This window comes from Sapajus apella, unplaced genomic scaffold (genome assembly GCF_009761245.1).
Source record: "Sapajus apella isolate SASKATOON/1434 unplaced genomic scaffold, GSC_monkey_1.0 scaffold105, whole genome shotgun sequence".
Classification (NCBI taxonomy): Eukaryota; Metazoa; Chordata; class Mammalia; order Primates; family Cebidae; genus Sapajus; species Sapajus apella.
The window spans coordinates 4,685,373-4,706,362 of record NW_022437045.1 but is presented as its reverse complement, the minus strand read 5'-3'; the positions used below and the strand labels follow the sequence as shown (position 1 = coordinate 4,706,362).

Here is a 20,990-nt window from a genome sequence, read left to right as displayed (position 1 = left end):
CAGCATTAAATTTGAAGCTACAGTTTTATTAAAATAAAATCATTTTGTTTTTGGTTAATTTAATGCTGTTTGAAGCAATGGACCATGGAATATCACCTTGACATTATTACAAAGTTTAATTGCAATAGCATCATGACACATCAGCATATAGTCACCAGTCTTCTCCCTACCCAGTTAGGTTGGAATAGAGATTAGCAATGCCATTGTCGATGCAATTAAACAGTGTACCAGCAATGTGGAAAGGGTTTTTTATTTCATTTCTATGACAAATTCTAAAGAGCCACAAAGCTTTTTTTTCAGAAATATATTTGACTACAACTTGAATCATGAAAACACACCTCAAATTAGAAAAACCAGCAACACACTTTAAATGCTAAACAAAACAACATAAATTAGTAACACTAATTACTTCTTTTTTGTTTCTCTCTCTTTTTTTTTTATTTTTGTACTTCAAACACCTTAAAAATAGCACTCCCTATGTTTAGCACCTCAATATTTTATAATAAGTACTTGTTTACAACTATTTTCCAGAAATGGAGAATCAAATTCAGATTAGATTTAAGCATGCAATACAAGATAAAAAGTGAATAACTTTACATATTGTTTAAGAAAATCAAAAAAAGCATACTCTCTACACGAAGGGACTTATCCCTGACCACATCAGACCACAAAATACTTGTATAATCAACTGAAAACTCCCTTGAAATTGCTATGAGAAAATACTTTTCAAGAGCATTCATTTTCTTTTCTTCTCTCTCTCTCTTTTTTTTTTTTTTTTTTTTTGGCACCAAATTTCTTTATTTGAAGGAACGGTACAAAGAACTTAAGTGGATGTTTTGGTGCAACTTATAGAAAAGGTAAAGGAAACCCCAATATGCATGCACTGCCTTGGTGATGAGGGAAGTCATCCCGTGGCTATGGGGAAATTAGCCTAAGGCTTAACTTTCATTATCACTGTCTCCCAGGGTGTGCTTGTCAAAGAGAGATTCTGCCAAGCCAGACTGGGGTGCTCCCATCTTGCGCAAGTTGGTCACGTGGTCATCCAATTCTTTGATGGATTTCACCTGCTCATTCAGGTAATGTGTCTCAATGAAGTCACACAAATGGGGGTCATTTTTGTCAGTGGCCAGTTTGTGCAGTTCCAGTAATGACTGATTCACATTTTTTTCCAAATGTAATGCACACTCCATCGCATTCAGCCCGCTCTCCCAGTCATCATGGTTTGGTTTCTTGATATCCTGAAGGAAGATGCGGCCACCTCGTTGGTTCTGCAGCTTCATCAGTTTCTCGGCATGTTCCCTCTCCTCATGAGATTGGTGAAGAAAGTGCTTGGCAAAGTTCTTCAAAGCCACATCATCGCGGTCAAAGTAGTAAGACATGGACAGGTAAACATAGGAGGCGTGCACTACACACTGGGGTCAGTTGGGGGGAAATAGCGGAGGGACGGTGGGGGGTGGGAAGCTGGGGAGAGATAGCAAGGGGAGAGATGACAGGTGTAGGTGATGGGGAGGAAGGCAGCAAATCACACTGCCACGTGTGTTCCTATGCAACAATTTTGCATGTTCTTCACATGTACCCCAAAACCTAAAATGCAATAAAATAAATAAATGGGAAAAAAAAAAAACAAAACATAGGAGGCATAGAGCTCCAGGTTGATCTGGCGGTTGATGGCGGCCTCTGAGTCCTGGTGGTAGTTCTGGCGCACCTGCGAAGGTGATGCGGTCGTCATGGCGGCTGCTAAGGAGAAGCGGCGGCGGCGGTGGCTGCACGGCACTGGAGAGGCGGCGGGGGCCTTGGGGTGGTCCGAGGACGCGGTGTGGAGGTGACGGAGGGCTGGCTGTGGGCGGCCGGCCAGGGTGGGGGACGAGCGCCGGTTCCGACCAAGCACTGTTGAGGCAGGAAACCGCGGCGACTCTGAGCGAAGAATTTCTGCTCTTTTTCTTTCTTTTGAGAGGGAGTCTAGCTCTGCCGCCCAGGCTGGAGTATAGTGGTGCAATCTTGATCTCAGCTTACTGCAACCTCTGCCTCCCAGGTTCACGCGATTCTAGTGGCTCAGTCTCCAGAGTAGCTGGGATTACAGGCGTGCACCACCACACTCAGCTAATTTTCATATTTTTAGTAGAGATGGGTTTCACCATATTGGCCAGGTTGGTCTCAAACTCCTGAACTGAAGCGATCTGCCCACTTCAGCCTCCCAAAGTGCTGGGATTACAGGTGTGAGGCACCACGCCTGGCTGAGAGCAGTCATTTTCTATCCACTATTATCATATAAATGTGCACACATGTACATTTATTATGCTTAGAGGAAAGCTGAAACCTAGATGCAAATTCTCAATTCATAAAGCTAGAGCTAACAAAAAATCTACACTCTAGATAAAAAAATGAGACGAAAGGGAAAAATTTTTTAAAATAAAACTGCTAGAAAATTTCAGAACATAAAAACAAACATAAGTGTTTTAGAATGGGTACTTTAGTTCACATTGTTCTTAAGCAGAACACAAATATCTCTCATGAAGAGATAACCAAGTTTAAACTTCGAATTTATTTGTGTAAAGATCATTTAATAGGAGCAGAAACTCTAAACAATGGCCTAAATAGAATTAGCCCTCATGCTACTCATCAAAGTTTAGGATTAATCAGTTTAATTAATTAGGCCCAATCACATGAATGAAGAAAAAATAATTTTATAAGAGCATTTTTCTAGAGTATTAGTGGTGATTTGTTTTTATATCCCAATTCAAGGAAAGAATGAAACAAGTGCTAAAGCAAAGTCATTCATTCAAATGTCTCTTCACATTTTGCAATCATTAGAAGGCGTAATTGGTAATACATTCATAACACAAGTTATTTAACGGTTTCAAATTTAGACAAACTCTTGATACTTACTTCCCAGCCGTGTACTGAACCCACTTTAATAAAGCCTTCTTAGCATTCCCTTGGATCTTGGTGGTCACCTTCCGTTTACTTGGAGGGCTGGGAGTCTCAGAGCTAACTAAGCTGTCCACGGAGGATGCACTGCTGGACAAAGACTGGAGCTGGGGCAGGTTGCTGGTCAACTCTTCGATCTGTTTATGAGTTAACAGCCAGCAGAAAAATAAGCATTATCTTTGTTGTTATTTCCCCAGATATTTTACTTTTCCAGCTACAAATGAGTTATGTTAACTCCTTTGACACCCCTGACAAAATGCAAGCTCTTAACGGGCATGATTGATATCTTACTCTTCTTTGCACTTCCCATTGCTCCCCTAGCTGTATCTTACACACAAGAATACATATTTGTAGATTACCTGAATGAATTATTCAACTAAAATCTAACCTAATGGTTAGAACAATTATTCTGGATAGAATGGCAACTTCATTTCTTCCCTTCTTCTCTACAAGGAGCTTAGAACTGCTCCCTTCCAAAGAAAAAACAAAATTTTCCTGAGCTCCTTCTGCACCAACATTTCCCCTCCACTGTGAGATGCTCACTTTTCAGACTGGGCACCTCTGCTGGAGTTCTTTGGGGAGTAAAGTTCCATGTGCAACAGCTTTGCAAGAGAAAAGAGGAATTTCTGCTACCACAGAAACAACGTATGTGTGAAAGGTACATTTCTGCTACGTTAAGGATCAACCCCAAATATATGACAAATGAAATCATTATTAAAATGTCTACCATGTTCTCCCTCCGAGACATTGCATCAACTAAAAAAGGAACTGTAGCACAATACCTGGAAATACAGAATAATGGTCCACATCAATCCAAGAACTATTGAGGGTCGCCCATCAGCTATATCGGTGGAGTTGATGTTGACTAATTTAATCTGTTTAAAAAAAGAGAATCTGTACTAGTAATGTACTGGAATATGATAACTCATTTAATTACATAACAATTAGGCCTTTAGTAGACATCAATAAGATTTGATCATGCCTATGTAATGGTACACAGGAGTAAGTAGAGTGAGGCATTGCAACAAACAAGCATATGGTTTCAGTGAAAATTTCAGGGGGATTTGTTAGGTGTGTAAAGTAAAAACTGTAAAATGGATTTCAGAAACTTCTTTTGTTTAAAGTTGAAAAAATATAACATGCAGGGAATTACCAACAAAAATGCCAAACAGAAATAAGTGTTATTCTTTATACTTAGAGGTTGACTGGAGCTTAAAATAAACTGGAATGAGAAGTTTAAGAAAATGCACTTACTTTGAAGTTTGTACCAAATAGCATGAAACTTATGTTCCCTTTTACCTATAAAAATCAGGAGTTAAGAATTCTAAACTTTGTACTAACCGGTGATCCTCTGTGCATGGACTGACATGAAAAACAAAGGAAGAAGATAATAGATATACATAAATCATCTTTCGAAATCAGCGTTATTTGTTCAAAGGGAATAAAGAGGTAGGTAGTCAGTTTAGAATCTAACTGTGGTAATACATTTTAAAGAAAAACAAAGGAAAGGCAAGAAATAGCAAAATGGAGTCTATTAGCATTCAGTTCCCTGCTTTGGGGCAATGACATAGAAAATATTCAGGAGAGACATCAATCTATGTACAATTGTCCCCAATTATTCATGTTAATGTTTTCCCAGCTACTACAAACTTATTTGCTAAGTCCCAACAAAATGGACTTACATGTGTAAGTCTACCTCACTCAATTTCTATAGCCTACCATTAAAAACACCATTTTTATAATTCCTAAACAAATTAAGAAAAATAATATAAAGTACTCCTCAGACCTCTAGCTCAATAATTTCCAGCCAAGATTTCATGAAGTGTGTTATTAATAAAAAGCTCAGGTATTTGTACATTTTTTACTTAAATACTTTTGTCAGATGCAAAATCATTTCACAAATACTTTACTCTTGAAAGTTTAAATTTACTTGTTTTACATCACAGGGGTGGAGTAAAAGCTAGCACAAAAATCATTGTAAACGATTTGAGGTATGCCTATGGGATTTTTGTCTCACTGGTGAAGTTCATTCATCAGGTTCAATGACAGAAAAAAAAATTGAGAACTGGCATAGATTATAAACTCGTATATCTACTTGTTTTGAATTGAGCAGTAGAAGACATTTAATTTATGTTTGTGGAAAATAAAGAGCACCAGTATTTTTTAACTTTTTATGAAAGAATCTATTACGATCACTCCGATCATTTTGAACGCTTCATTGTACCACTTCTCCAGAATTTTCTCCACATCCATTTTAACATACATACACCAAAAATTTATAATATATCCTAATAACCACAAGATTAATGCAATTCATAGGGGACAGATTGCTTCCTTTTCCTTGGGTATCTTTTTTTAAAAAAATGCTATTGAATATAATTTGAATATCCTACCTCAACCCAGTTCCAATTGTACTTGGAATTGTACATTGTTAATATATTCAATTTATTACAGAAGCTAAAGGATCTTTTGCCTAACTTGCAAAGAAAAATATTTTTCATGATTATCTGCCCTTACTATGTGTCTCACAATGAGTTAGGGAGCACAGCTTGGTTTGTCTCTTTATTTAACCTCTCATCTCTTGCAAAATCCTATTGAACTTACAATATACTCTTAATAGCCTGGGAGGGTAGGATGGCCAATAGAGAGACATCCAAAGAGACTGAAGAATTTCCAGAAGCCAGAAAGAAGATGGGGCCATATTGACAGATAAAACCAGAGCAGAAGGATACTGAGTCAGTGGTTCTCAAAGTGTGAATGCCAGAGTAGCAGCAAGGACGTCACCTGGAAACTTGTTAGGAATATTGAATCTGAGACTTTACCTTGGACCTATTAAACCAGATACTAAGGAAGTGAGGCTCCGGAAAGTGTGTTCAAACCTTCAGGTGATTCTGATGCACATTAGCACTTGAGAATTCTGGACTAGACCATTGTGCCTGGCCCATGTAATCTGGAGAAGTCTGAGTTTATAAGACAGACGCTCATAGAGAACGAATTATGATTTGTGTCCCTCCAAAATTTGCATTTTTAAACGTAACTCCCAATGTGACTGTATTTGGAGAATGGGTCTTTAAAGAGATAATTGAAATTAAATTAGCTCATAAGCATGTCCTTAATCCAATAAGATCTGTATTCTCCCCATTTTTTTTTTTGAGACTAGTCTTTGTCACCCAGGAAGGAGTTGCAGTCGGCTCACTGCAACCTCTACCTCCCAGGTTCAAGCAATTCTCCTGCCTCAGACTCCCGAGTAGCTGGGACTACAGGCATGTGCCACCACACCTGGCTAATTTTGTATTTTTAGTTGAGATGGGGTTTCGCCATGTTTGCCAGGCTGGTCTCGAACTCCTGATCTCAAGCAATCCAGGGGCCTTGGCCTCCCATAGTGCTAGGATTACAGGAGTGAGCCACCATGCTGGTCCCAAGGAGATTAGTGTTCTCAAAAAAGATGAAGAGAAACTATCATCAGAGTGAACAGGCAACCTATAGAATGGGAGAAAAATTTTGTAATCTATCCATCTGACAAAGGGCTAATATCCAGAATCCACAAGGAACTTAAACAAATTTGCAAGAACAAAACAAACAACTCCATCAAAAAGAGGGCAAAGGATATGAACAGACACTTCTCAAAAGAAGATGTTTATGCAGCCAACAAACATATGAAAAACTGTTCATCATCCCTGGTCATTAAAGAAATGAAAATCAAATCCACAATGAGATATCATCTCATGCAAGTTAGAATGGCAATCATGAAAAAGTCAGGAAACAACAGATGCTGGAGAAGATGTGGAGAAATAGGAGCACTTTTACACTGTTGGTTGGGGTGTAAATTAGTTCAACCATTGTGGAAGATGCTGTGGTGATTCCTCAAGGATCTAGACATAGAAATACCATTTGACCCAGCAATCCTATTACTGGGTATATACTCAAAGGATTATCATTCTACTATAAAGACACATGCACACATATGTTTACTGCAGCATTATTCACAATAGCAAAAACTTGGAACCAACCCAAATACCACTAATCATAGACTGGATAAAGAAAATGTGGCACATATACACCATGGAATACTATGCAGCCATAAAAAAGGATGGGTTCATGTTCTTTGCAGGGACCTGGATGAAGCCATCATTCTCAGCAAATTAACACAGGAACAGAAAACCAAACACCTCATGTTCTCATTCATAAATGGCAGTTGAACAATGAGAATACATGGACACAGAAAGGGGAACATCACACACTGGGGTCTGTTAAGGAGTGGGGGACTAGGGGAGGGATAGCTTTAGGAGAAATATCTAATGTTGATGGATGCAGCAAAGCACCATGGCACGTGTATACCTATGCAACAAACCTGCATGTTCTGCACATGTATCCCAGAACTTAAAATATAATAATAATAATAATGAATACCAAAAAAGATGGAGAGATACAAAAGATTGATCTTTCTCTCCACACTCACATGTAGAAAATGTCAAGCAAGGGCGCAAAGAGAAGGGAACTGTCTGCAAGCCAGGAAGAGAAGCTTCCCCGGAAAACAACCCTGAGTAACTTTGATCTTGGATTTTGTGCCTCCAAAACTGTGACAAAATCAATTTCTATAGTTTAAGCCACCCAGTCTGTGATATTCTGCTATGGTAGCCAAAGTGGATTAATATGCAGCTCACAGATGTTTAAAAAAAAAATTTGAGGCCAGTCGCAGTGGCTCATGCCTATAATCCCAGCACTTTGGGAAGCCTAGGTGGGCAGATAGCCTGAGGTCAGGAGTTTCAGATCAGCCTGGCCAACATGGTGAAACTCCGTCGCTATTAAAAATACAAAAAAATTGCTAGGCTTGGTGGCGTGTGCCTATAGTCCCTGTTACTCAGAAGGCTGAGGCAGCAGAATCACTTGAACCTGGGAGGTGGAGGTTGCAGTGAGCTGAGTTCATGCTTCTGCACTCCAGCCTGGGCGACAAAGCAAGACTGTCTCAAAAAAAAAAAAAAAAAGTTTGAATTATTTGGAAATAAATTTCAAAAAACTCTCAGTAAGTTACTTTCTACAATGAGGTATCAGGACCTAATTCTCAACAATAATGTGAGTAGTCAACTGCCTGCCTTATTTAATACATAATTTAAAGGAATTTTAAACATTAATCACATTTTAATAAAAGTCCAGATGACTGGCTTTTCCTGATAAATTAGAAAACCTGGGATCATGGTTCTTGCAGTTCACTGAGGTTACTCTAGTTGGAACTATTTGCTTCCTTCTTCCAGACATGATGCAGGACCACTCAGTTCTCCTGTTACCATAGTTAGCCTGGAACTCACTGCATTCCTTCACATCACCTTTCCAGACTTCACAGGAACCTGAATTGATGTCCCTGACTGCACTGTGGTGGTCAGTGGTTGGCTCCCTGCTTTACTGTTCTGAATGTTCTACCTGACACCTGACTGGAGAAAGAAACTTCTGGAAAGTGGTGATAGATCTGTTCACCAGAGTCACATTTACACATTTCTTATCAGATTCTTACATATGTTTTTTCAATAGCCCTGCAAATAAGAGAAAAACCAAAGACACTGTTAGGGCTTCCCCAGTAAAATGAGAAATATTTTCATTATTCCTTAAGTCAAGCTAAATAAGAATATAAGGGCTAAATAAATATACTGTCATCAAAAGAAAAATATTCCAAATGGAAGACAAAGTCAGTACAAAGATCAAAGACAAATTTCTAAAAATATGATTGAGACATAAGTCTTAACTTGTAAAGAAGAAAGCTAAAATATTAAGTGGGAGGGCACCAAAATACCTTAAAAAACTCATTACTTTCCAGAGCCAAACATTTTGTGAGGCCATGGGATACAGAAGTACAAGAGCGTGTGGCCAAAACCATGTTTCAGAGGGGTATGGAGGGGGGTGACTTTAAAAAAAATTAAGAGATTTGTGGGGAAAAAAGAGAAATTCTGTCATTTTGTTCTGAGACTCAAGAAAATACTTTCTAAGCTTAGAAAATATATTTAAACTTTTTAAAAAAATAACTTTGGGTTGTTCTGTGAAAATGGACATTGAAAAAACAAGTCTTTATAAACAATGCCTTTCATAGGTTACGCTGCTAAAGTTTTCTCCAAGGCTTACAAATTAATAAGAGGAATTTTTGCTTTTGCATTCCAGCCAATCAATAGAACTCAGAATAAAGTATGACTGTTATCATACAGCTGAAATGGGAGAATGAGTGACCTGAAAATCTCTATGTTTATTATTTATTTATTTATTTATTTATTTTTAGAGACAGAGTCTTGCTCTGTCACTCAGGTTGGCGTGCAGTGGTGCAATCACAGCTCACTGTAGCCTCAACCTCCCAGGCTCAAGAGATCCTCCCTCCTCAGCCTCTCGAGTAGCTGGGACAATAGGCATGTGCCACCACATCTGGCTGATTTTGTTTTGTTTTTTTTTTAGAGACAAGGTCTCACCATGTTGCCCAGTCTGGTCTCAAACTCTGGGGCTCAAGTCATTTACCTGCCTGCCCTCCTAAAGTGTTGGTATTATAGGTGTGAGCCACTGTGCCTGGTCCTGAAAAATTCTAACTATCCTGTTTAACAAGGCTTCATTCAGCAGATACAAGAGAAACCCTTCAATAAGAATGAGATTAGTGTGATCTGAAAACACTGTCTGATGTTGCATAAGTAGACAAAATGGTTTTCCACACTATACTAATGCCTGGAATCTTTCTTGGGCATGAAGTTTGCACAACTGACTGAAATGTATACTGATTCATTGCATTCCCAACTTATCAATAATGTAAACTATTTAAAAGCTAGATCTAAGTTTTCCCTAAATTTCTATTTTCTAGAGTTTCTGTCTTATAGAAAGTCATCAATTATATATTTGTAAAGTAATTGAATTAATTCAGTGGATATAAACTGAGAAGGAAATAACTGAATGGGTCTATTTTTCAGAAAGTATCTGGCTCTCCACTTATAAAACTAGTTTTGGTATTACCAAACACAGACTTCCTAAATTCCCACAAGTTAGAAAAGGCTAAATGTAAGGATTGGTGCCACCCTTTTGTAGGGAAATATGGCAATATTTCCAAAATTACATGTGCATTTACCTTTTGACTTAGCAACCACGCTTCTAGAAATTTACCTACAAGATACACCTCCAATTATATGGAAGCACTTATGCACATAATTATTAACTGCATCATTTTTTGTGTTTAAAAAATACTAGAAACAACCCAATTCCCATTCATAAGAGAGTAGTTGAATAACTACTCAATTATAGGGCCCCATTGCCTAGATGTGCCTAAACTATGGCCCATCTAGGCAATGGGGTGCTATAACTGTAAAAATGAGTAGAGAAATCACTGTGAACTGATGTGGGGTGATTTCCAGGATATATTGATAAGTGAAAAAAGTAAAATCCACCTATGGTATGCGATCCTTCATGTAACAAAGAAGGGGATATATGAAAACACATCTTATTTGTGGAAAAATGCAAAATGTATGTCAGAAACTAGAGAGACTGGTTACCTAAAGCTGGGAAATGCAGTTAAAGGCAGGGAGTGAGAATGGAGTAGTAGGATTTGGAGGCGGAGATTGGACTTCTTTAAGTATAATGTTCATTATCTTCAAACCATAGTGATGTCCCACACTTCAAAACAAATAATAAAACTGACCAGGATGGGGGTGGGGCACAAAATTGAACACAAACAGCAACAAATAAGTCTATCTCTATGACAAATGATGACACAATCTCACTGAAGAGGATGGGAAGAATAGAACTAACCTAAGTACATTTCAAAAATAGACTTCTGACTGGATACCATAATGCTAAAGACAAAAACTATACACAAATCCTGTTCTCTGGTTTGTAAATCTGTTTCTCACAAGGGCATGGGTTAGTGACATACCAGGTATGTACACCAGGTGATACAGTTTGTAGACATGTTCCCACTCAAATCTTATATTGAAATGTGATCCCCAATGTTAAAGGTGAATCCTGTGGGAAGTGATTGGATCATGAGGGCAGATTTCTTACGAATAGTTTAGCACCATCCATCTTGGTACTCTTCACACAATAGTGAGTGAGTTCTTATAAGATCTGGTTGTGTAAAAGTGTGCAGCACCTCTCCACTTGCTCTCTTGCCCCTGTTCTGGCCTTGTGACGTGCCTGCTCCTCCTTCACCTTCCACCATGACTGTAAGCTTCCTGAGGCCTCCCCAGCAACTGATGCCAGGACTATGCTTCCTGAGCAGCCTGCAGGACCATGAGCTGATTAATCCTCGTTTCTTTATAAATTACCCAGTCTTGGGTATTTCTTTATAGCAATGTGAGAATGGACTAATACACGAGGGTTGAAAAAATAAGTAAATATATTATAGATGAGAGTACGGCTTCTCATTATCAGAGAAAGCAGAAACAAATAAGAACATATGGCTAGAATAAAACTTGCAGTGTTTAACTCGAATCAGAGGTATTAGTTTGAACTAATGTTTTATACACATACAGACACACACAAGAAGCTACATATGTATTTGTATATATACATGCACACACATATAGAAACAGACAGAGAGTGACAGAGAGAGAGAGAGACAAAGAGGGAGAGAGAGGAGCACAGATACGTGTATATATATGGGTTAATAAACATACACATTTTCTAATCTATTTGCTGAGAGGGGCTAGGAGCAATGATGCCCCAGTAACAATGAGATACGTGGAATTGAGATCTTGGTTTCTAAATACCATTCATCATTAAAAGAAACAAAGCCTCTTTAGAGAAGTGGTTGATTCCAGGATTGGGAAAGGGAAAATAAAAGATAAACCTAGAATATTTATAGTTTTAGCAAATAAAAAACTGCTTGAAAAATTATGAGTCTATGTCAAAAAGGTTCAGGAGCTAGCCTGAAGGACCTCTTAGTGGTCAAAGCTAGAACAATTTAAGTTACAAAGTAATAACAAATATTATAATGATGGATTTTAACTATAGAACAAAATAAATATACATGTGTCTATACTGAAATAAATAATTGAATAAATAAGTAAATTGTGGGGGAGGACATCTTTTTCTTACAGAACAATTTCAATTAATAAATATAGAAGGAATGAGGGAGATAAAAATCACCATTAGACAAGCAGTACCGAAATAATTATTGAAACTTTTGCTAAAATCAATGAGCAAAAGTTTGAGGAAAAGCAGAAAATTAGCATAGTCTCAATAATCTCTTCCAAGTTATTTCCCAACTATAAAGGGAAAAACAGTGACTTTACTATAGGAAAACACAGCAGACACCACATTACCAAGTATTCAAAGTGAAGGTCACCAGTAATAAGACATATCAGCATCCTATATTTACTAATATGATGCACTGAGAAGAATATAACAATGCTTCTTTGGGATTTTTCCCAAAAATGTATAAACTCAGCCTAATCATGAGAAAACATTATACAAAATGACATTGAGAGACATGATGCAAAATAACTGACCAGCAGTTATCAAAAGTGTCAAGGTCATGAAAGACAAGGAAAGAATGAAGACCTGTCATAGAATGGAAGACACAACTAAATGCAAGGTGTGATTCTAGAGTGGATCCTGGGTCAGACACAGACAATAGAGGGAGCATTAATGAACTTGGACTAATATCTATGCTTTAGTTAATACTATCATCCCAATTTTAACTTCCTTACTTTGATAATTGTACTATGGTTATGTAAGTTCTTAACACTAAAAGCTGAAATGAACAGTAGAAATGAAATCTCTTTTTTTGCAACTTTTCCACACATCTAAGATTATTTTATAATATAATAATATTGTATATCTATGCTGTATAGATTACATGTAGTGTTTTGACCCCACAGCCAATACTGAAAACATAAGTATGCCCATACTTTCTTCCTTAAGTGTTTTGTTTTTGTTTCTCTCTTACCTTTCTTCCTTCAAGGAACTTGAGTGCCGTGCCGATGTTAGCCACAGCATGGATTCGCTTCATCCGGCGTCCTTGTTCACAAGGCTGTAAAAAGAGGGGGAAAAGAAAGAAATAAGACAAAATGCACACCTTAGGATGTTAGTTATAAGATCTACTTAAATGGATTAAAAATATAATTGAAGAATATTCAAAAGCAATCAATATTGCTCACTTTCTATAAAGGTTAGAAAATACATAAAGGGGTGTTACCCCATGGCACTCTGAAGATACACTAATTTACTCAACAAGAGCATTCATTCTCAGATTATTTGTTAGTGCATTTGCCTTTAGTCTTCTAAGAGCAGAAATGCACAAAACTCCCATATTATCTACTGATATTATCACAAAACTCCTATGTCTACTGAGACTATCACTCCTATAAGTTAGCAAATGTGTATATGAAAAATATTATTGGTCACTCACCATTTTTTTTCAGTCATCCAAACATGCAAAGACACTAACATTAATAGTAGTATTTCTTGATTTGTATGACAAAAATACATGGGGGCACATAAACTATAGTTAAGAAATAGGATTGTGAGAATTAAATAGTGTGTTCTGGTACATGGATACTCCAAGTTACCTATGTTTAAGTTACCAAAATTTATTGTGTACTTTCTCAACATTACACTGTTAATTTGAAAACAAAAAATTTCAGTGAAGTGGATATTATAAGCTTCCTTTACATTTACAGGAAGTGTGCTGTAAGGTTGCATAGCTGGTAAACTGCTCTCTTTAAATGAGAAGACCCTACAACTCTAAATGATCTCCCATTAAAACTGAAAACCAAGTATCTTTTAATTTCCTATTAATAGTGTGCCAGGTAATAATTTTTATGATATGATTTTCAGACAAAGATAAATAGAAGATATATATATACATATATATTTTTGTTGTTGTCGTTGTTTGTTTTTTTGTTTGTTTTTTGAGATGGAGTTTCACTCTTGTTACCCAGGCTGAAGTGCAATGGCACAATCTCAGCTCACCACAACCTACGTCTCCTGGGTTCAAGCAATAGAAGATATGTTTTTAAATTTTTACTTATTTTTTACTGAGACCTCTGTTAGACATGACAGTCTCTATTGATCTGGGCACAGCTCACTTATTTAGTTTATTAGTTAATTATTTTTTATAATGTAAAACACACCCAGAACCTACCACCTAAAGCAAAGTCAGGGCCCGCAACTAAGTATGAAAGCCACATCACAAAATACGACCACCATTGATCCCATCCTCCTGCCTGACTATGCCAAGGACACCCATCACACTAACTCCAGTCCAGTGTTTGCCTTTTTACAGAGATTAATTTATTTCACAGGCTTTCTTAAAAAGAATGCTTAGTTTTTAATTTTATATCAAGAGCATTACTGCATTAATCTTGTGAGACTTACTTTTCCACATAACATTATATTGCTAAGATTCATCGTATCATTGCCTTTCACTGTATTTAATTCTTTTCATATGCTATATAATGTGCTATTTCTTTATTCTTCTGATATGAATGTGTCATTTCCAGGTTATTGCTATTTTGATATGTTGATAAATTATTCTTGTACTTCTCACCTTTTGTACAAGCATAGTTTCTCTTGGACATATACCCGAGAATAGAATTGCTGAGTCAAAGAGAATGTGACTTTTGAATTTATAAAGTAATACCAAACTATCCTAAAATGGTTGCATTACTTTTTACTCTGATCAGCATTGCAAAAATAATACTGCTAATCTGTATCCTCTCCAACATTTGATTTTGACAGATACTTTAAACATATATTTTTTCAATTGAATGTATATAAAATGTGTATGTACTGTTTTTCATTCCAGTCTTCATTTGCATTTCCTTGATCAGCAGGATGTGGACATCTTTTCCTCTGTTCATTGGTGATATGTTATTTCCTCTGTAAAATGCCTTTTCATATCTGTTGCCTAGGTTTTCCTTTGGGTTGTTTGCACCCATATTGTTTTTAAGATGTATTTTATATATTCTTGATTTAATCCTTTTACAGCGTGAACTGTGAATAACTTCAACAAGTTTGTTAACTTCTGACAGCTTTTAAAAAGGTTTTTAATTTTTAAGATATTCTTAATTTTAAAATATTAAATATAGCAATCTTTTATTGTCAATATTTTTTGTGTCTTATTGAATAATTGTTTTCCTATCCCTACATCTAAAAGATATTCACCCTATGGTTTCTACTAAGAGTTTAAAGTGTTACTGCCAGTAGGTCCTTAATTAATGTAGATTTAATTTTTGTATAGGCCATGAGAAAAGAATTCAATTTTACCTTTTTCTGTTAGAATGAACTTTATTTCCTGTTCTGTTTTTTTTTTTTTTAATTTCAATAACTTTTAGGGTACAATTGGTTTTTGGTTACACGAATGAATAATATAGTGGCAAAGTCTCAGATTTTAGTGAACCTGTCACCCAAGTAGTGTACATTGTACTCAATATTTAGTTTTTGATCCTTCGCTCCCCTCTTATCCTCATCCTTCTGAGTCTCCAGAGTCCATTATACCATTCTGTATGCCTTCATGTACCCATAACTTAGCTCCCACTTATAAATGAGAATATACATTTTTTAGTTTTCATTCCTTAATTACTTCGCTTAGAATAATGGCCTCCAGCTCCATCCAAATTGCTGCAAAAGACATTATTTCATTCTTTTTTTTATGACTGAGTACTATTCCATGGTGTACGTATATCACATTTTCTTTATCCACTCATTGGTCAAAGGCCACTTAATGTAGTTCCACATCTTTGCAATTGTTAACTGTGCTGCAATAAACATCCATGTGCAGGTGTCTTTGAAATAATGACTCTTTTCCTTTGCGTAGACACCCAGTAGTGTAATTGCTGTATCAAATGGTAGATCTACTTTTAGTTCTTTAAGAAATCACACCATTTTTCCATAGAGATTGCATTAATTTGCATTCCCAGCAGCAGTGTATAAACGTTCCCTTTACACTGCTTCCATGCCAACATCTATTGTTTTTGACTTTTTAATAAGGCCATTCTTGCAGGGGTAAGGCGATATCTCATTGTGGTTTCAATTTGCATTTCCCTGAATCATCATGCTGTACATTTTTTCATGTGTGTTAGTCAGCTGTATCTTGTTTTGAGATCTGTCTATTCATGTCATTTGCCCACTTTTTGATTATATTACTTGTCTTTTTCCTTGCTGATTTGTTTGAGTTCCTTGTAGATTCTGAATATTAGTCCTTTGTCAGATGCATAGTTTGCAAATATTTTCTCCCATTCTATGGGTGGTCTGTTCTCTGATAATAATTTCTTTTGCTGTGCAGAAACCTTTTAGTTTAATTAGGTCTATTTATTTTTATTTTCGTTGCATTTGCTTTTAGGGTCTTAGTCAAAAATTATTTGCCTAGGCCAATGTCTAGATTTTTTCTAGTTTCCACCCCCCCCCACTGCAGAATTTGTATGGTTTCAGGTCTTAGATTTAAGTATTTGATCCATCCTGAGTTGATTTTTGTATAAGGTGAGAGATAGGGGTCCAGTTTCATTCTTCTATATGTTAACTATCCAGTTTTCCCAGCACCATTTATTAAATAGAATGCCCTTTCTCTAATTTATGTTTTTGTATGCTTTGTCAAAGATCATTTGATCATAAGCATTTGGTTTTATTTCAGAGTCATCTATTCTGTCCCACTGGTCTATGTGTCTACTTTTATACCAGTATCATGCAGCTTTGGTAGCTATATCTTTGTAGTATAATTTGAAGTCAGATAATATGATGCCTCAGCTTGTTCTTTCTGTTTAGGATTGCTTTGGCTGGTTGGGGTCTTTTTGGTTCCATGTAAATTTTAGAATTGTTTTTTCTAATTCTGTGAAAAATGACGTTGGTATTTTGATAGGAATTGCATTGAATCTGTAGATTTCTTTGGACAGTATAGTCATTTTCACAATATTGATTCTTCCAATCCATGAATATGAAATGTGTTTCCATTTGTTTGTGTCATCTATGATTTCTTTCAGCATTGTTTTGTAGTTCTTGCAGAGAGATCTTTCATCTCCTTGGTTAAGTATATTCCTAGACATTTTTTTGCATCTATTATAAAAGAAATTGAATTACTAATTTTATTCTCATTTTGGTTGCTGTTGGTATATAGGAGTGTTACTGACTTGTGTACATTGATTTTGTGGCATGAGACTTTACTGATTGTTTATAAAATCTAAAAATTTTAGAAGAATCTTCAGGGTTTTCTAGGTATCATATCATCAGCAAACAGCCATAGTTTGACTTCCTCTTTTCCAATATGGATGCCCCTTATTTCATTTTCTTGCCTGATTGCTCTGACTAGGACTTCCAGTAATAGGTTAAAAAGAAGTGATAAAAGTGAGCATCCTTGTCTTGTTCCAGTTCTCAAGGGGAATGTTTTCAACTTTTCCCCATTCAGTATGATGTTGGCTGTGGGTTTGTCATATATGGCTTCTATCATTTTGAAATATGTCCCTTCTATGCCTAGTTGTTTTTTTTTTTTTATCATTAAGAGATGCTAGATTTTATCAAATGCTTTTGAATGCCCATACAGTTTTTGTTTTTAATCCTGTTTATATGATGTGTCACATTTATTGATTTGCATATGTTAAACCATTACTGCATCCCTGGGATGAAACCCACTTGATTATGGTATATTATCTTTTGATATGCTGTTAGATTAAGTTTGCCAGTATTTTGTTGAGGATCTTTGCATCTATGTTCATCAGGGATATTAATCTGTAGTTTACTTTTTTGTTATGTCATTTCCCAGTTTTTGTATCAGGTTGCCACTGGCTTCTTAGAATGAGTTGGAGAGGAGTCCCTCTTTCTTAATCTTTTGGAATAGCTTCAGTAGGATTAAAACCAATTCTTCTTTGAATGTCTGGTAGAATTCAGCTGTGAATCCATCTAGCCCTGGGGGTTTTTTGTTAGTAATTTTTGTATTCCTGATTCAATTTTTCACTGCTTGTTTTTGGTCTGTTCAGGGTTTCTATTTCATCCTGATTTAACCTAGAAGAGTTTTGTGTTTCCAGAAATTTATCTATTTTCTATAGATTTTCTATTTTGTATGCATAGAGGTGTTGATAGTAGTCTCCAGTTACCTTTTGCATTTCTGTGGTATTGGTTGTAATGTCTCCATTATCATTTCTAATTGAGCTCATTTAAATCTTTCTCTTCTTGGTCAATCTAGCAAATGGTCTATCAGTTTTGTTTATCTTTGTAAAGACCAAAGTTTTTTCATTAATCTTTTGTATTTTTTGTTAATTTGTTTCAGTTTCATTTAGTTCAGCTCAGGTCTTTGTTATTTATTTTCTCCTACTAGCTCTGGATTTGGTTTGTTTTGGCTTCTGTATTTCGTTGAGAACTAGATGATGTTAGTTTGTCAATTTGCGATTTTTCAGAGTTTTTGATATAGGAATTTAGCACTATAAATTTTCCTTTTAGCACTGCTTTTGCTGTATCCTAGAGGTTTTGATAACTTGAGTCACTGTTACCATTCATTTCAAATTATTTTTAAATTTCCATCTTGAATTCATTGTTAATTCAAAAATCATTCAGCAACATATTGTTTAACTTTCGTGTGTTTTTATAGTTTTGGGGGTTCTTTTTGGAGTTGATTTCTAGTTTCATTTCACTGCAGTCTGAGAAGATACTTGATATAATTTTGACTTTTTAAAATTTATTGAGAATTGTTTTGTGACTTACTATATGGTCTATCTTAGACAATGTTGCATGTGCTAATGAGAAGGATGTATATTCTGCAGTTCTTGGGTCAAGTGTTCTGTAAACACCTGTTAGGTACATTTGTTCTGAGTATAGTTTAAATCCACTGTTTCTTTGTTGACTTTCTACCTCAATGATCTGTCTAGTAATATCAGTGAAGTGTTGAAGTTCCCTACAATTATTTTGTTGCTGTCCATCAAATTTCTTAGGTCTAACAGTAACTGTTTTATGAATCTGGAAGCTCCAGAGTTACACACATACATATATATAGAATTGTAATATCTTCTTGTTTAATTTGTCCTTTTTTCATTCCCTAACGATCTTCTCTGTCTTTTTTTTACTGTTATTTCTTTAAAATCTGTTTTAACTGATATAAGAATAGCTACTCCTGCTCCCTTTTGGTTTTCATTTGCATGAAATATTTTTTGCCACTCATTTATCTGGAGTTCATATAAATATTTATGTGTTAGATAAGTCTGTTGAAGAAGCAAATATTTTGGTTTGTAATTTTGCTATCCATTCTGCCAATCTGTATCTTTTAAGTGAAGCATATAGGCCATTGATGTTCACTGTTAATATTGAGATGAGAGGTTGTGTTCCAGTCATCATGTTAATTGTAACCTTGATACTTTATTAGTTATGTTATTATTTTACATACCCTATGAGTTTTATGCTTTCAAGAGGTACATATCAACTTTCTATTTCAAGATTTAGAGCTCCTTTGACAATTATTCTGTTTCAGGAGGCTAGTGATAGGACCCCAATTCCTTCTGGCTTGTAAGGTTTCTTTTGAGCTGTTCAATTTATTGAACAGTTCCCCACTCTGCACTCCTATATATGACATCTGCCTTTGACACATACTAAGCTTCCATTAATGCCTTGGCTTGTTTCTGGACTCAATGGTATTTGTAAATATGCTCATCTCTGTACCAAGACCACGCTGTCTAAAGTGATACAGCTTCACTGTAAGATCTGATGTCCCTAGCAGGACAAATACTTTCTCTCTACTTTTCTGCTTCAGCTGTATCCTGGCTAAGTGAGAAAGATACAAGCATTTATTGTATTGTTCCACTACATATTTGCATCTATTTTTACACAACTTAACCTATTATAACACAATTATTATTCCTATTAGGCTATAATCTCTTTGAAGGCACTGATCCTATCTCATTTATCTCTTTTTCTTAGAGGGTATAAGATAGTGCCTTATCCATAATAGGGACTCCAGAAATGTTAGCTGAGTGATTATTGGACAAAAACAAATACCATGGGAGAATTGAGTTCTACTCTAAATATATGATCAATGACTAACAGAGTCACCTGGTGAACATACAGGTAAGTTTGGCACTCAATAATTTTTTCTAAGTCCATCATTCATTTCTAAATGGATTATTACCCTTCTCTTGAAAGGCAAAATATTCAAGAGTCTTTTACAAAAATACTGTAGAGAAGGTTAGCAAAATAGACATGAAAGAAGTTTCTCTGCAGTCCTTAATATCTATTCATATTGCCTCTACTGTTTCTAATGTTTCAATAGTAATTCCTCACATTCTTAAAAAACTCAAGTACAATGTTAAATTTAGTTTTCCTATGTTTATGTGCAATTTTAGCTACGTAATTATTGATCCATTCAAAGAATAAATGTTTCACAAATAATATTCCAGGGATGTAGAAAAATCTAATAATAATACTTTTAATTTTTCATAATTCCCTAATACCCTAAATAATCATAGAGGAGGGAGTCACAATGGGCTATTGAAGGGTACTAGGATATTGAAATTCCACTATTATCCTAAGATGCTGGAAATAGAAAGGATGCTAAGCCATTTGGCCACATTTCTCAGATGATCATGATCAGATCCAGAATCTATGCAAACTGTGACAAAATCTATGTGAACATTATTCAGGAATTCTGAAATTATGCAATAGAAGCTTACTTAGAACCCTGTACTTAATGGAAACACTCTTGCTCATATTATCCCTTTGAAAAGCTCTAAAAGAATGCCTAGGATGCTCATCCTTGTCGATGCTTCTCTTCATCTTGGTGTGGTCCTGAATCATAACACATACATGTATAAAATTTAAATAACCTTTGCCACAGCATATTTATAATTTTGGAATGATTTTATTTTATGTAATTCAGACTCTTGAGGAATTCAATACAAATACATAATAAAGGTTAAATCATAAACTGCCATTCTATTCATCAGTCTCCCTATCTGTTAAATGAGAATGCTTTAAGATCCCATAATTCTAACTATGTCTGAATGAGTAGGGCACTTAAAACAGAAGTAGAATTGTCACGTCAAAAATATAATCTTTTTCTAGAATAATTTATCCTGGCAGTTAAATTCCCAACAAGATTTCTGTATACTGTATGGTACCATCAAGTATAATGT

General features: G+C 35.8%; 1 protein-coding gene and 1 pseudogene across 18 annotated transcripts in view; both read right to left on the bottom strand.

Moving 5' to 3' along the window:
- SYNE1 (spectrin repeat containing nuclear envelope protein 1) overlaps positions 1–20,990 on the bottom strand; it is a 411,505-nt gene that overhangs the window by 388,568 nt on the left and 1,947 nt on the right. For 14 of the 17 annotated variants that reach the window (XM_032258767.1, XM_032258784.1, XM_032258776.1 and 11 more), the window contains exons 2-5: positions 12,833–12,916; positions 4,183–4,227; positions 3,711–3,803; positions 2,887–3,065 (exon numbers count right to left, since the gene is read on the bottom strand). In XM_032258767.1, the coding sequence (XP_032114658.1) occupies positions 2,887–3,065; positions 3,711–3,803; positions 4,183–4,227; positions 12,833–12,916 (401 nt within the window). Of the gene's footprint in view, positions 1–2,886; positions 3,066–3,710; positions 3,804–4,182; positions 4,228–4,269; positions 4,291–12,832; positions 12,917–20,990 lie in introns of all 17 variants that reach the window. The other 3 variants (XM_032258772.1, XM_032258777.1, XM_032258773.1) reach the window with 2 other exon arrangements.
- LOC116536906 lies at positions 763–1,729 on the bottom strand (annotated as a pseudogene). Its single transcript, XR_004262863.1, has 2 exons — positions 1,631–1,729; positions 763–1,403 (listed from the first exon to the last, which is right to left on the bottom strand). The product of XR_004262863.1 is annotated as a ferritin heavy chain pseudogene (transcript).